Raw genomic sequence first — 15763 nt, 5'->3', positions numbered from 1 at the left:
ATGGGACCAATAACCACACACCGCCAGGTATGTTTGGAAACCGGGTGCCTTCCTCAGCAATCGGAACACCTTGGATGGGGTGTGCTAGTCCTTGTGATGCGGTAGTTTCCCGGGCGACAGGTACTTCTCCTGGGGTCTCTGATGTAGAATGTCAGCTAGCGTCCTTGGTTCCTATCAGATATTTTCCCGCAACAACCAACAGCAGGCTAGTCTCATCAGCTAGTTAGTACTTTAGGTAGTCTGAGAGACAAGTAATAAAATAATAAAAAAGGGTTTAAATCTAAGGTTTATTGTAAGAATGCAGGAGCTCAATGAAAACACGTCTGCTCTGGTCTCAGGCTAGCTCCGCCCCCCCCCCATCCTCCGCCCACCTGATTATCTTGGTTACTTCCTTCATCGCTAAGGAACTCTTTGTTCCTCCCTGATGATTGATGTATGCTACAGTCGTAATGTTGTCCGACTGAAATCTGATGAACTTGGCCGCCGCTAGTTGAGGCCATGCCTGGAGCGTATTGAATATCGCTCTCAGTTCCAATATGTTTATCGGGAGAAGACTCGTCCTGAGACCATAAGCCCTGAGCTTTCAGAGAGCCCCAGACCGCGCCCCAGCCTATCAGACTGGCGTTGGTCGTTACAATGATCCACTCTGGTCTGCGGAAGCACATTCCCTGAGACAGGTGATCCTGAGACAACCACCAGAGAAGAGAATCTCTGGTGTTCTGGTCCAGTCGGATTTGGGGAGACAAATCTACATAATCTCCATTCCACTGTTTGAGCAAGCACAATTGCAGTGGCCTGAGATGAATTTGAGCAAAAGGAACCACGTCCATTGCTGCTACCATTAATCCGATTACCTCCATGCACTGAGCTACAGACGGCCGAGGAATGGAATGAAGAGCTCGGCAAGTGCTGAGAAGCTTTAACCTCCTGACCTCCGTCAGAAATATTTTCATTTCTACCGAGCCTATTAATGTCCCCAGGAAGGGAACCCTTGTAAGTGGGGACAGAGAACTCTTTTCGATGTTCACTTTCCACCCGCGAGACCTTAGAAAGGCCAGAACAATCTCCGTATGAGCCTTGGCTCTGAGAAAAGACGACGCCTGTATTAAGATGTCATCCAGATAGGGTGCTACTGCAATGCCCCGCGGTCTTAGGACCGCCAGAAGGGACCCTAGCACCTTTGTGAAAATTCTTGGAGCGGTGGCCAACCTGAAGGGAAGGGCCATGAACTGGTAATGCTTGTCCAGAAAAGCGAACCTTAGGAACTGATGATGATCTTTGTGGATAGGAATATGAAGGTACGCATCCTTTAAATCCACGGTAGTCATATATTGACCTTCCTGGATCATTGGTAAGATTGACCGAATGGTCTCCATCTTGAAGGATGGAACTCTGAGGAATTTGTTTAGAATTTTTAGATCCAGAATTGGTCTGAAAGTTCCTTCCTTTTTGGGAACCACTAACAGGTTTGAGTAAAATCCCAGTCCTTGTTCTGTAGTTGGGACTGGACATATCACTCCCATTTTGAGTAGATCTTCTACACAGCGTAAGAACGCCTCTTTCTTTGTCGTGTCTGAAGACAGACGAGAAATGTGGAACCTTCCCCTTGGCGGAGAGTCCTTGAATTCCAGTAGATATCCCTGAGCAACTATCTCTAATGCCCAGGGATCGGGAACATCTCTTGCCCAAGCCTGAGCAAAGAGAGAGAGTCTGCCCCCTACCAGATCCGGTCCCGGATCGGGGACTACCCCTTCATGCTTTCTTAGTAGCAGCTGCAGGCTTCTTGGCCTGTTTACCCTTGTTCCAGCCCTGCAAAGGCTTCCAGGTTGCCTTGGGCTGTGAAGAGTTACCCTCTTGCTTTGCGGTCGCAGAGGTTGAAGCAGGACAGCTCCTGAAGTTGCGAAAGGAATGAAAATTAGCCTTGTTTTTAGCCTTAAAAGGCCTGTCTTGCGGGAGGGCATGGCCCTTTCCCACAGTGATGTCCGAAATAATCTCTTTCAACTCGGGCCCGAAAAGGGTCTTCCCTTTGAAAGGAATATTCAGTAGCTTTGTCTTAGACGACACATCGGCTGACCATGACTTAAGCCAAAGCGCTCTGCGCGCCATGATAGCGAAACCAGAATTTTTCGCCGCTAACTTAGCTAATTGTAAGGCGGCATCTGTGATAAAAGAATTAGCCAGCTTTAGAGCCTTAATTCTATCCATAATTTCATCATATGAGGTCTCAGTCTGGAGCGATTCCTCCAGCGCCTCAAACCAGAAAGCCGCTGCAGTAGTTACCTGAATAATGCAGGCAATAGGCTGGAGAAGGAAACCTTGTTGAACAAATATTTTCTTTAGTAAATCTTCTAATTTTTTTATCCATAGGATCTTTGAACGCACAACTGTCTTCGATTGGTATGGTTGTGCGCTTGGCTAGTGTTGAAACTGCCCCCTCTACCTTAGGGACCATCTGCCATGTGCCCCGCCTAGGATCAGTAATGGGGAACATTTTCTTAAAGATAGGGGGGGGGAACAAAGGGTACACCTGGTCTCTCCCACTCCCTATCCACAATATCCGCCACCCTCTTAGGGATTGGAAACGCATCAGTGTATACAGGGACCTCTAGATATTTGTCCATTTTACACAATTTCTCTGGGACCACCATGGGGTCGCAATCATCCAGCGTAGCTAATACCTCCTTAAGCAGCATGCGGAGGTGTTCCAGCTTAAATTTAAACGCTAAGGAATCTGAATCTGCCCGCTGAGAAACTTTTCCAGTGTCAGAAATTTCTCCCTCAGACAGCCCATCCCTCACCGACACTTCAGAGTGTTGTGAGGGTACCACAGATAAATCCTCCAAAGCTTCTGATTGCTCATACTCTGTTCTTAAAACCGAGCTATCACGCTTTTTTGGAAAAACTGGCAGTTTGGATAAAAATGCCGCAAGGGAATTATCCATGACTGCTGCTAATTGTTATAATGTAATAGGGGCCAATGCGCTAGAGGTACTAGGCATCGCTTGCGTGGGCGTAACTGGTGTGGACACATGGGGAGAGGAAGGAGGACTATCCTCATTACCTTCTGTTAAAGAATCATCTTGGGATACATTTATAAGTGAAACATCGTGATCATTAAAATGCTTAGACACATTAGCACACTTAAAACACAAATGTAAAGGGGGTTCCACCATGGCTACTAATCACATGGAGCAAAATCTGTAGGCTCAGACATGTTAAACAGACTTAGACAGCATTCAAATACTGAAAAATACAATTTGAAAAAAAACGGTACTGTGCCTTTAAATAATAAAAAGCGCACACTTTTTTACTAAATCACCAAAAATGATCCAATCTTTCTGAAATTTTTACCACACTATCTTAATGCTTTGGTATGATTGCACAGAAATTTTCAAGTCAATTAACACCTTAATGCCATGAACTGGAGCAACCTAAAGTTAACAACCGGATAGCAAACTACAGCACCATGCCACAGCAATCTACTGTGGCCCTACCTTGCCCCTGGGGATTAATTTGATAGAAAACAGAATTTATGCTTACCTGATAAATTACTTTCTCCAACGGTGTGTCCGGTCCACGGCGTCATCCTTACTTGTGGGAATATCTCTTCCCCAACAGGAAATGGCAAAGAGTCCCAGCAAAGCTGGCCATATAGTCTCTCCTAGGCTCCGCCCACCCTAGTTATTCGACCGACGGACAGGAGGAAAAAATAAGAGAAACCATAGGGTGCCGTGGTGACTGTAGTTAGAGAAAATAATTCATCAAACCTGATTAAAAAACCAGGGCGGGCCTTGGACCGGACACACCGTTGGAGAAAGTAATTTATCAGGTAAGCATAAATTCTGTTTTCTCCAACATTGGTGTGTCCGGTCCACGGTGTCATCCTTACTTGTGGGAACCAATACCAAAGCTTTAGGACACGGACGAAGGGAGGGAGCAAATCAGGTTACCTAAACGGAAGGCACCACGGCTTGCAAAACCTTTCTCCCAAAAATAGCCTCCGAAGAAGCAAAAGTATCAAATTTGTAAAATTTGGCAAAAGTGTGCAGTGAAGACCAAGTCGCTGCCTTACATATCTGATCAACAGAAGCCTCGTTCTTGAAGGCCCATGTGGAAGCCACAGCCCTAGTGGAGTGAGCTGTGATTCTTTCAGGAGGCTGCCGTCCGGCAGTCTCATAAGCCAATCTGATGATGCTTTTAAGCCAAAAGGAAAGAGAGGTAGAAGTTGCTTTTTGACCTCTCCTTTTACCAGAATAGACGACAAACAGAGAAGATGTTTGTCTGAACTCTTTTGTAGCTTCTAAGTAGAATTTTAGAGCACGGACTACATCTAAATTGTGTAGCAAACGTTCCTTCTTTGAAACTGGATTCGGACACAAAAAAGGTACAACTATCTCCTGGTAAATATTTTTGTTGGAAACAACCTTTGGAAGAAAACCAGGCTTAGTACGCAAAACAACCTTATCTGAATGGAACACCAGATAGGGCGGAGTACACTGCAGAGCAGATAACTCAGAGACTCTTCTAGCAGAAGAAATAGCAACCAAAAACAAAACTTTCCAAGATAACAACTTAATATCTATGGAATGTAAAGGTTCAAACGGAACCCCTTGAAGAACTGAAAGAACTAGATTTAAACTCCAGGGAGGAGTCAAAGGTCTGTAAACAGGCTTGATCCTAACCAGAGCCTGAACAAAAGCTTGAACATCTGGCACAGCTGCCAGTCGTTTGTGTAGTAAGACAGATAAGGCAGAAATCTGTCCCTTTAGAGAACTCGCAGATAATCCTTTATCCAAACCTTCTTGTAGAAAGGAAAGGATCTTAGGAATCTTTATCTTATTCCATGGGAATCCCTTGGATTCACACCAGCAGATATATCTTTTCCATATTTTATGGTAAATTTTTCTAGTTACCGGTTTTCTGGCTTGAACCAGAGTATCTATCACAGAATCTGAAAATCCACGCTTTGATAGAATCAAGCGTTCAATCTCCAAGCCGTCAGCTGGAGGGAGACCAGATTTGGATGTTCAAATGGACCCTGTACAAGAAGGTCCTGTCTCAAAGGTAGCTTCCATGGTGGAGCCGATGACATATTCACCAGGTCTGCATACCAAGTCCTGCGTGGCCACGCAGGAGCTATCAAGATCACCGAGGCCCTCTCCTGCTTGATCCTGGCTACCAGCCTGGGAATGAGAGGAAACGGTGGAAACACATAAGCTAGGTTGAAGGTCCAAGGCGCTACTAGTGCATCCACTAGAGTCGCCTTGGGATCCCTGGATCTGGACCCGTAGCAAGAAACCTTGAAGTTCTGACGAGACGCCATCAGATCCATGTCTGGAATGCCCCATAATTGGGTCAACTGGGCAAATATCTCCGGGTGGAGTTCCCACTCCCCCGGATGGAAAGTCTGACGACTCAGATAATCCGCCTCCCAGTTTTCCACTCCTGGGATGTGGATCGCAGATAGGTGACAGGAGTGATCCTCCGCCCATTGTATTATTTTGGTCACTTCTTTCATCGCCAGGGAACTCCTTGTTCCCCCCTGATGATTGATATAAGCAACAGTCGTCATGTTGTCTGATTGGAATCTTATGAATCTGGCCTTTGCTAGCTGAGGCCAAGCCCTGAGAGCATTGAATATCGCTCTTAGTTCCAGAATGTTTATCGGGAGAACAGACTCTTCCCGAGACCATAGTCCCTGAGCTTTCAGGGATTCCCAGACCGCGCCCCAGCCCACTAGACTGGCGTCGGTCATGACGATGACCCACTCTGGTCTGCGGAAGCTCATTCCCTGGGATAGGTGGTCCAGGGTTAGCCACCAACTGAGTGAATCTCTGGTCTTCTGATCTACTTGAATCACTGGAGACAAGTCTGTATAGTCCCCATTCCACTGTTTCAGCATGCACAGTTGTAATGGTCTTAGATGAATTCGCGCAAAAGGAACTATGTCCATTGCTGCAACCATCAACCCTACAACTTCCATGCAAGGACGTGGAACTGAATGAAGAACTTGACAAGCGCTTAGAAGTTTTGACTTTCTGACATCTGTCAGAAAAATCTTCATTTCTAAAGAATCTATTATTGTTCCCAAGAAGGGAACTCTTGTCGACGGAGACAGAGAACCTTTTTTCTATGTTCACCTTCCATCCGTGAGATCTGAGAAAGGCCAGAACGATGTCTGTATGAGCCTTTGCCTTTGAAAGGGACGACGCTTGTATTAGAATGTCGTCCAAGTATGGTACTACTGCAATGCCCCTCGGTCTTAGAACCGCTAGAAGGGACCCGAGTACCTTTGTGAAAATCCTTGGAGCAGTGGCTAACCCGAATGGGAGGGCCACAAACTGGTAATGTTTGTCCAGAAAGGCGAACCTTAGGAACTGATGATGTTCTTTGTGGATAGGAATATGTAGGTATGCATCCTTTAGATCCACGGTAGTCATAAATTGACCTTCCTGGATTGTAGGTAGAATCGTTCGAATGGTTTCCATTTTGAACGATGGTACTCTGAGAAATTTGTTTAGGATTTTTAAATCCAGAATTGGTCTGAAGGTTCCCACTTTTTTGGGAACTACGAACAGATTTGAGTAAAATCCCATTCCTTGTTCCGCCATTGGAACTGGGTGTATCACTCCCATCTTTAACAGGTGTTCTACACAATGTAAGAATGCCTGTCTCTTTATTTGGTTTGAGGATAAGTGAGATATGTGAAACCTTCCCCTTGGGGGTAGTTCCTTGAATTCCAGAAGATAACCCTGAGAAACTATTTCTAGCGTCCAGGGATCCTGAACATCTCTTGCCCAAGCCTGAGCAAAGAGAGAGAGTCTGCCCCCCACTAGATCCGGTCCCGGATCGGGGGCTACTCCTTCATGCTGTTTTGTTAGCAGCAGCAGGTTTCTTGGCCTGCTTACCCTTGTTCCAGCCTTGCATCGGTTTCCAGGCTGGTTTGGTCTGTGAAGCATTACCCTCTTGCTTAGAGGATGCAGAATTAGAGGCCGGTCCGTTCCTGAAATTACGAAAGGAACGAAAATTAGACTTATTCTTGGCTTTGAAAGGCCTATCTTGTGGGAGGGCGTGGCCCTTTCCCCCAGTGATGTCTGAGATAATCTCTTTCAATTCTGGCCCAAAGAGAGTTTTACCCTTGAAGGGGATATTAAGCAATTTTGTCTTGGATGATACATCCGCTGACCAAGACTTTAGCCAAAGCGCTCTGCGTGCCACAATTGCAAACCCTGAATTTTTCGCCGCTAATCTAGCTAATTGCAAAGCGGCATCTAAAATAAAAGAATTAGCCAACTTAAGTTGAACTCTGTCCATAACCTCCTCATATGGAGTCTCTCTACTGAGCGACTTTTCTAGTTGCTCGAACCAGAACCACGCTGCTGTAGTGACAGGAACAATGCACGAAATGGGTTGCAGAAGGTAACCTTGCTGTACAAAAATCTTTTTAAGCAAACCCTCCAATTTTTTATCCATAGGATCTTTGAAAGCACAATTATCCTCGATAGGAATAGTAGTGCGCTTGTTTAGAGTAGAAACTGCCCCCTCGACCTTAGGGACTGTCTGCCATAAGTCCTTTCTGGGGTCGACCATAGGAAATAATTTCTTAAATATAGGAGGGGGGGACAAAAGGTATGCCGGGCTTCTCCCACTCCTTATTCACTATGTCCGCCACCCGCTTGGGTATAGGAAAAGCGTCTGGGTGCACCAGAACCTCTAGGAACTTGTCCATCTTGCATAATTTTTCTGGAATGACCAGGTTGTCACAATCATCCAGAGTAGATAACACCTCCTTAAGCAGTGCGCGGAGATGCTCTAATTTAAATTTAAATGTCACAACATCAGGTTCAGCCTGTTGAGAAATTTTTCCTGAATCTGAAATTTCCCCATCTGACAAAACCTCCCTCATGGCCCCTTCAGATTGGTGTGAGGGTATGACAGAGCAATTATCATCAGTGCCCTCTTGCTCTTCAGTGTTTAAAACAGAGCAATCGCGCTTTCTCTGATATGCGGGCATTTTGGATAAAATATTTGCTATGGAGTTATTCATTACTGCCGTCAATTGTTGCATAGTAATAAGCATTGGCGCGCTAGAAGTACTAGGGGCCTCCTGCGTGGGCAAAACTGGTATAGACACAGAAGGAGATGATGTAGAACCATGTCTACTCCCTTCATCTGATGAATCATCTTGGGCAACTTCATTATCTGTGGCAGTACTGTCCTTACTTTGTTTGGACGCTATGGCACAATTATCACGCAATTTTGAAGGGGGAGACACATTGACTTTCATACATATAGAACATAGCTTATCTGAAGGTACAGACATGTTAACAGGCTTAAACTTGTCAATAAAGCACAAAAACCGTTTTAAAACAAAACCGTTACTGTCTCTTTAAATTTTAAACAGAGCACACTTTATTACTGAATATGTGAAAAAATATGAAGGAATTGTTCAAAATTTACCAAATTTTCACCACAGTGTCTTAAAGCATTCAAAGTATTGCACACCAATTTTCAGAGCTTTAACCCTTAAAATAACGAAACCGGAGCCGGTTACAGTTTTAACCCCTCTACAGTCCCAGCTACAGCCTTTGCTGCGACTTTACCAAACCCAGGGGGGAATACGATACAAAATGAAGCCTTCTAGGAACTTTTCCAACTACTTTCAGATCCTCACACATGCATCTGCATGTCTTGCTCTCAAAAGTAACTGCTCAGTAATGGCGCGAAAATGAGGCTCAGCCTACAACTGGGAAGGCCCTTCCTGACTGGAAAAGGTGTCTAACACAGTGCCTGACGTAAAAAAACGTTCCCCAAGTTTATAAGTGTGAATTACCAGCATAAACATGTATAAAATGCCCAAATAAAGCAATCGATTTTGCCCATAAAAGTGTCTACCAGTTTTATAGCCCATATTAAGCCCTTTATTCTGTTTGAGACTAAGAAAATGGCTTACCGGTCCCCATGAGGGGAAATGACAGCCTTCCAGCATTACACAGTCTTGTTAGAAATATGGCTAGTCATACCTTAAGCAGAAAAGTCTGCTAACTGTTTCCCCCAACTGAAGTTACTTCATCTCAACAGTCCTATGTGGAAACAGCAAACGATTTTAGTTACTGTCTGCTAAAATCATCTTCCTCTCACAAACAGAATTCTTCATCTTTTTCTGTTTCAGAGTAAATAGTACATACCAGCACTATTTTAAAATAACAAACTCTTGATAGTAGAATAAAAAAACTACAACTAAACACCACATACTCTTAACCATCTCCGTGGAGATGTTGCCTGTGCAACGACAAAGAGAATGACTGGGGTGGGCGGAGCCTAGGAGGGACTATATGGCCAGCTTTGCTGGGACTCTTTGCCATTTCCTGTTGGGGAAGAGATATTCCCACAAGTAAGGATGACGCCGTGGACCGGACACACCAATGTTGGAGAAATAAGCCTCCAGTAATCTTTGAACCCTCCACGTGAAGCTGCATTAAGCTGTCTGCTATATGAACTGCGCAACTGAGGCGCGAAAATTAGGCCCCCTCCCTCTCCAATCCGGAGTTGTGGGGCCTTGCAAACCCTCTATAGGTGTCTAAAATTTTGCCATGTGGAATAAAACCCCAAAAAACACTCCAAAAGTGTTAAAAACTTGTACAATCATCATATTTTCTCTATAAAATAATTGATTGCCCTTTAAAAATGTCCACCAGTCTTTCAGCCCTGTTAATTAAGCCTTCCTTCTATACTGAGTCTCAGAATATGGCTTACCTTCCCCACATGGGGAATCTTGTCAGTCTTCTAGCATTACTAAGTCTTGACTAGAAAAAGATGACTGAACATACCTTGTAGCAGTTAAGCCTGCAAACTGTTCCCCCCAACTGAAGTTTTCCTGTACTCCTCAGTCCTGTGTGTGAACAGCAGTGGATTTTAGTTACAACATGCTAAAATCATTTTCCTCTCAGCAGAATTCTTCTTCACTTTCTGCTAGAGAGTAAATAGTACAAACCGGCACTATTTAAAAATAACAAACTTTTGATTGAAGATATAAAAAACTACAAATCTAACACCACATTCACTTTACCCTCCCGTGGAGATGCTACTTGTTAGAGCGGCAAAGAGAATGACTGGGGGGGCGGAGCCTGAGGGGGAGCTATATGGACAGCTTTGCTGTGTGCTCTCTTTGCCACTTCCTGTAGGGAATGAGAATATCCCACAAGTAAGGATGAATCCGTGGACTGGATACACCTTGTAAGAGAAATAATAAACTTTTGATTGAAGATAAACTACATAAATTCCCCACATCTCTCTAGCTACTTCCTATGTTGTCGAGAGCTGCAAGAGAATGACTGGTAGTGGCAGTTAGGGGAGGAGCTATATAGACAGCTCTGCTGTGGGTGATCCTCTTGCAGCTTCCTGTTGGGAAGGAGAATATCCCACAAGTAATGGATGATCCGTGGACTGGATACACCTTATAAGAGAAATGTATTTATTTCAACTTCATCGTAAATAACATTATTTAAGTATAGTGCAGTGATAAAGAAATTCTAAAAGGAGCAGTTTTTAAGCCTGGTTCCTAATTTTCTTAGACTATTTTCTACCTATATACAATGAAAAACTTGCATCACTCCATAACTATGTCCAACTGGATCCTCATCTTTGTGGGTAGCCTTAAAGGGACATGAACCCCCAAAAAATTGTTTCATGATTCAGATAGAGAATACAATTTTAAACAACTTTTTAATTTACTTCTATTATTTAATTTGTTTTATTCTCTTGGTATCATTTGTTGAAGAAGCAGCAATGCACTACTGCCTTCTAACTAAACACATGGGTGAGCCAATGACAATCGATATATATATGCAGCGACCAATCAGCAGTTAGAACCTAGATTCTCTGCTGCTCCTGAGCTTTCATAGATAAAACTTTTAGCAAAGAATAACAAGAGAATGAAGCAAATTAAATAATAGAAGTAAATTGGAAAGTTGTTTAAAATTTTATTCTCTATCTGAATCATGAAAGAATTTTTTTGGGTTTCATGTCCCTTTAAGTTTTATAATAACGTGCATTTGAAATAGCATTTTTGTTATTTACCCACTATCACACACAACAGTGAATACATATATATTAGCCTGCATGTAATGTAATCCATGTAATCCAAAAAAACAACATTACTAGATTTAGTAGTCTTTTCTTCATGAAATGGTACAACTGAAGAACCTTTCAAAGCCTTTTCATGCTTCTCATCAGGAAGTCTGTGGGATTCTGTACCATACTGCATGTTTTTTCTGTGAGACACAGTATGCTTTTTTATTTCTGAATCTTTGTTTTCTGGTTCATGTCTCCCATCCCCTGAGTCCTACAACAAAAAGTCAAAACATTTAGTTTGTTCATTTGCAATGATATTTAAAACAGTTGTATCTGAATGAGAAGACATGTTACAATTATAATTTAAACAAACCTGTTAAAATCTGCAAAGCATACCAACCAACGCAAATATTTTTCTGATTATTCCTCCAGAGAAAGGAAAATTAAAGGGACATGAAACCCATTTTTTTCATGATTTAGAAAGAGCATATAATTTTTAACAACTTTCCAATTGACTTCTATTATCTAATTAGCTTCATTCTCTTGATATTATTTGTTGAAAAGCATATCTAAATAGGCTCAGTGGCCGCTGATTGTTGGCTGCATATAGATGCCTCGTTTGATTGGCTCACCCATGTGCATTTTTATTTCTTCAACAAAGGATATCTAAAGAATGAAGCAAATTAGATAATATAAGTAAGTTGGAATGTTGTTTAAAACTGTATTCTCTATCTGAATAATAAATAACACATTTTGGGTTTTACATCCCTTTAAAGTCAAATATTAATTAAAACAATATTCTAACTGCTAATATTGCATAGAATGCTAAGATATTAATATTTGAATATAATGTAAATAAATGTTTATAATAGGGATGTGCATTCGGGTAATTTGTGTTATATCGAATGACGACTATGGCAACCGGCAGCAGTTATCTGCTCTTTTCGGGCCGTGTGTTGCACTTTCACAAAAAGAAATACAGCTCTAAAAAGAGTTGAATGCCACCGACGGTGGCAATATTCGGCATTCGGTGTAGCACAAATCACCCAAAGGCATATCCCTAGTTTATAATATTTTAATATAGTGAAGAGAAAGACTAGGACACATGATACATTACAGCCACCAGTTTGTAGCTTTAATACACACAAAAAAAGGATTAACGCCTTGCAATAGTAAAATATGACTGAAATTAACACCATCTTGCACTCTATTTGGTCTTTAAAAGTGCCAGCATCCAGCATAAAGAACATACTTCTCTTAACTAATCTGACCGCTTTAGACTGAAGTTGTTAAACATCATGCATATAATTTGCAAATTCAGAAAGTCCACTGCAATATTTTGAAATGTTATAAGCGATAACAAAATTTATGCTTACCTGATAAATTTCTTTCTTTCCGGACATGGAGAGTCCACAACGTCATTCCAATTACTAGTGGGATATTCAACTCCTGGCCAGCAGGAGGAGGCAAAGAGCACCCCAGAAAAGCTGTTAAAGGGATAGGAAAGTCAAAATTAAACTTGCATGACTCACATAGAGCAGTGATTTGCAACCTTTTTTTTTTTCAGTGGCACACTTTTTTACATTAAAAAATCCTGTGGCACACCACCATCCCAAAATTTTACAAAATCACACATTGTAGCCTAATACAGGATATATATATATATATATATATATATATATATATATTCACACACTGACACTGTACTGTGCTGTCATGCCATGCCTCCTACAAACTATACATGACATATTGACATTCATTCACAAACAATCGTAATGATTGTCTGTGAATGAATGTCAATGTCATGGTTGTAAATGATACCTGATGAGCCTGTCACATACCTCCCAATATTTCAAAATTTGAAAGAGGGACACCCCCGCACTGTCAGTCTGCCGCGGCACACCTGAGGATCTCTCACGGCACATTAGTGTGCCACGGCACACTGGTTGAAAAACACTGACATAGAGCATGTAATTTTAAGACACTTTTAAATTCACTGCTATTTTCAAATGTGCTTCGTTCTCCCAATAGTGTATATGTGCGTATTCATTTATTAACAAGGGATTCTAACCCTTGTTAAAAAATGAATACGCACATATCATACACTAGTGGGAGCTGCTGCTAATTGGTGCCTGCACACATTTGTCTCTTGTGATTGGATAACTAGATGTGTTCAGCTAGCTGCCAGTAGTGCAATGCTGTCCCTTCAGCAATGGATAACAAGAGAATAAAGCAAATTTGATAATAGAAGTAAATTGCAAATTTGTTTAAAATTGTATGTTCTATCTGAATCATAAAAGAAAATGTTGTGGTTTACTATCCATTTAAGTATAACTTCCCTTACCCATAACCCCCAGTCATTCAGCCGATGGAAAATGGAAAAAGAAGAAACACAAAGGTGAAGAGGTTTACTTAAAAAAACTGCCAAATTATAATTAAAAAGAGGGTGAGGTCGGGTACTCTCCATGACCGAAAAGAAAGAAATTTATCAGGTAAGCATAAATTTTGTTCTTTTCTATGACATGGAGAGTCCACAACCTCATTCTAATTACTAGTGGGAATCAATACCCAAGCTAGAGGACACGGAATGAACAGGGAGGGAGACCAAGGCAGGAGGACCTAAACAGAAGGCACCACCGCTTGAAGAACCTTTCTCCCAAAAGACACCTCGGCAAAATAATCAAATTTGTAAGCAAAGAGGATCATGTTGCCACCTTGTAAATCTGTTCCACAGAAGTTTCATTTTTGAAAGCCCAAGAAGAGGAGACAGCCCTAGTGGAATGAGCCGTAATTCTCTCAGGAGGCTGCTGTCCAGCAGTCTCATAAGCCAAACGAATCAAACTTCTCAACCAAAGAGAAAGAGTAGTAGAAGTGGCCTTCTGACTGTTACGAGTACTGACCGACAAACCCTTTTCCAGGCCATCCTGAAGAAAATACAAAATCCGGGGAATCCTCACCCGGCTCCCGGAGAAATCCAGAGATACACACCAATAAAGATATTTACGCCATACCTTATGGTAAATCTTGCGAGTAACAGGATTGCGAGCCTGAAGCATAGTATCAAAGACCGTTTCAGAAAAACCACGCCTAGACAGAACTAGGCGATCAATCTCCAAGCAGTCAGCTTCAGAGAATCCAGGCTTGGATGGAGGAAAGGACCCTGAATTAGAAGGTCCTTCCTCAGAGGTAACCTCCAAGGAGGTAGAGATGACATCCTTACTAGATCTGTGAAACAAATCCTGTAAGGCCATACAGGAGCTATTAGGATTACTGATGCTCTCTCCAGTTTGATACAAGCAATAACTCATGGAAAGAATGCAAACGGAGGAAAAAGATATGCCAGAGAGATTATCCAAGGAATCGTAGAGCATCTATCAGAAAGGTATGAGGATCTCTTGACCTTGAACCCTGCTTTGGAACCTTGGCATTTGGCGGGACGCCATCAGATGCAACTCTGGAACCCCCCACTTGAGGGTTATCTGAGAGAACACTTCCGGATGGAGAGACCACTCCCCAGAGTGAAAATTCTGTCTGCCTCCCACTGGTTGAAAAACACTGCTCTAGAGGGACTGATACGATAACTCCCAGGGAGGATATGTCCTTCTACGTAATATAAGAAGGCCTCCCTCTTTACCTGGTTTGAGGATAGACTTGACAGGAAAAATCTGCCCCTTGGAGGGCAAGACTTGAACCCTATTTTGTAATCCTGGGATACTATGTCCACAGCCCATGGATCTGGGACATCGCGTACCCAAGCCTGCTGAAAAGAGAAAGTCTGCCCCCCACTTGAACCAAGTATGGATCGGGGGCGGACCCTTCATGCTGATTTAGAATCAGTGAAAGACTTCCTGTTTTGCTTCTCCCTATTCCAAGGCTGACTGGACTTCCAAGAGGTCCTGGATTGCTCTGGTTTGGAAGAGGAGGAAGAAGACTTCTTGATCTTTAAAGTTGTGAAAACAACAAAAATTAGAATTCTGACGACCATTAGGTAAATCTTTCTTGTCCTGAGGTAGGAAAGATCCCTTTTCCACCCAAATATCAGAAATTATTTCCGCCACACCAGGACCAAAGAGAGTCTTACCCTTATAAGGTAAAATATATCAGCTGACCAAGATTTTTAACCACAAAGCTCTGCAAACTAGAACAGTGAAGCTAGAAATCTAGCTCCTAGTCTAATTACCTGCATGTTGGCATTGCAGATAAAGAAATAGACCAGGTTAAAAGCTTTGACGCTATCTTGGATCTCCTCTACCGTAGTCTTTTCTGATATCAGATCAGATAGGGCATCGCACCAATAGGATGCTGCTCCCGCAACTGTGGCAATACTTGCCGCAGGTTGCCACTGTAAGCCTCCAGCTTTTTATCTATTGGATCCTTAAAAGAACAACTATCCTCTATAGGAATGGTAGTTCTTTTAGCGGGAGTAGAGATAGCTCCCTCTGCCTTAGGTACAGTACGCCATGAGTCCCAAATGGAATCAGCAACAGGGAACATCTTTTTTTTTTTAAAAAAACAGGGGAAGTCCCTGTAACATACGGGAAACCAATACACAACCCTATGTTTATTCATAGAAACATATTATGAATTAAAAACTAACATCTTGAGGGCATTTAGGACATAAATTTGTCCACTTCCATTCTACATGCCCCATAGTGCAGAAATCTCTCGAAATTAATGAGATTGAATGTAA

At 42.4% G+C, this 15763-nt stretch overlaps 1 protein-coding gene across 4 annotated transcripts in view; it reads right to left on the bottom strand.

Moving 5' to 3' along the window:
* PHF3 (PHD finger protein 3) overlaps window positions 1-15763 on the bottom strand; it is a 588626-nt gene that overhangs the window by 332163 nt on the left and 240700 nt on the right. For all 4 annotated transcript variants that reach the window (XM_053710410.1, XM_053710412.1, XM_053710411.1 and 1 more), the window contains exon 7: window positions 11161-11344. In XM_053710410.1, coding sequence (XP_053566385.1) covers window positions 11161-11344 — 184 coding nt within the window. The remainder of the gene's footprint in view (window positions 1-11160; window positions 11345-15763) is intronic.

The sequence above is a fragment of the Bombina bombina genome, chromosome 4, assembly GCF_027579735.1.
Source record: "Bombina bombina isolate aBomBom1 chromosome 4, aBomBom1.pri, whole genome shotgun sequence".
NCBI lineage: Eukaryota > Metazoa > Chordata > Amphibia > Anura > Bombinatoridae > Bombina > Bombina bombina.
The sequence above is the reverse complement of the archived record's forward strand: the minus strand, read 5'-3'. Positions and strand labels throughout refer to the sequence as shown.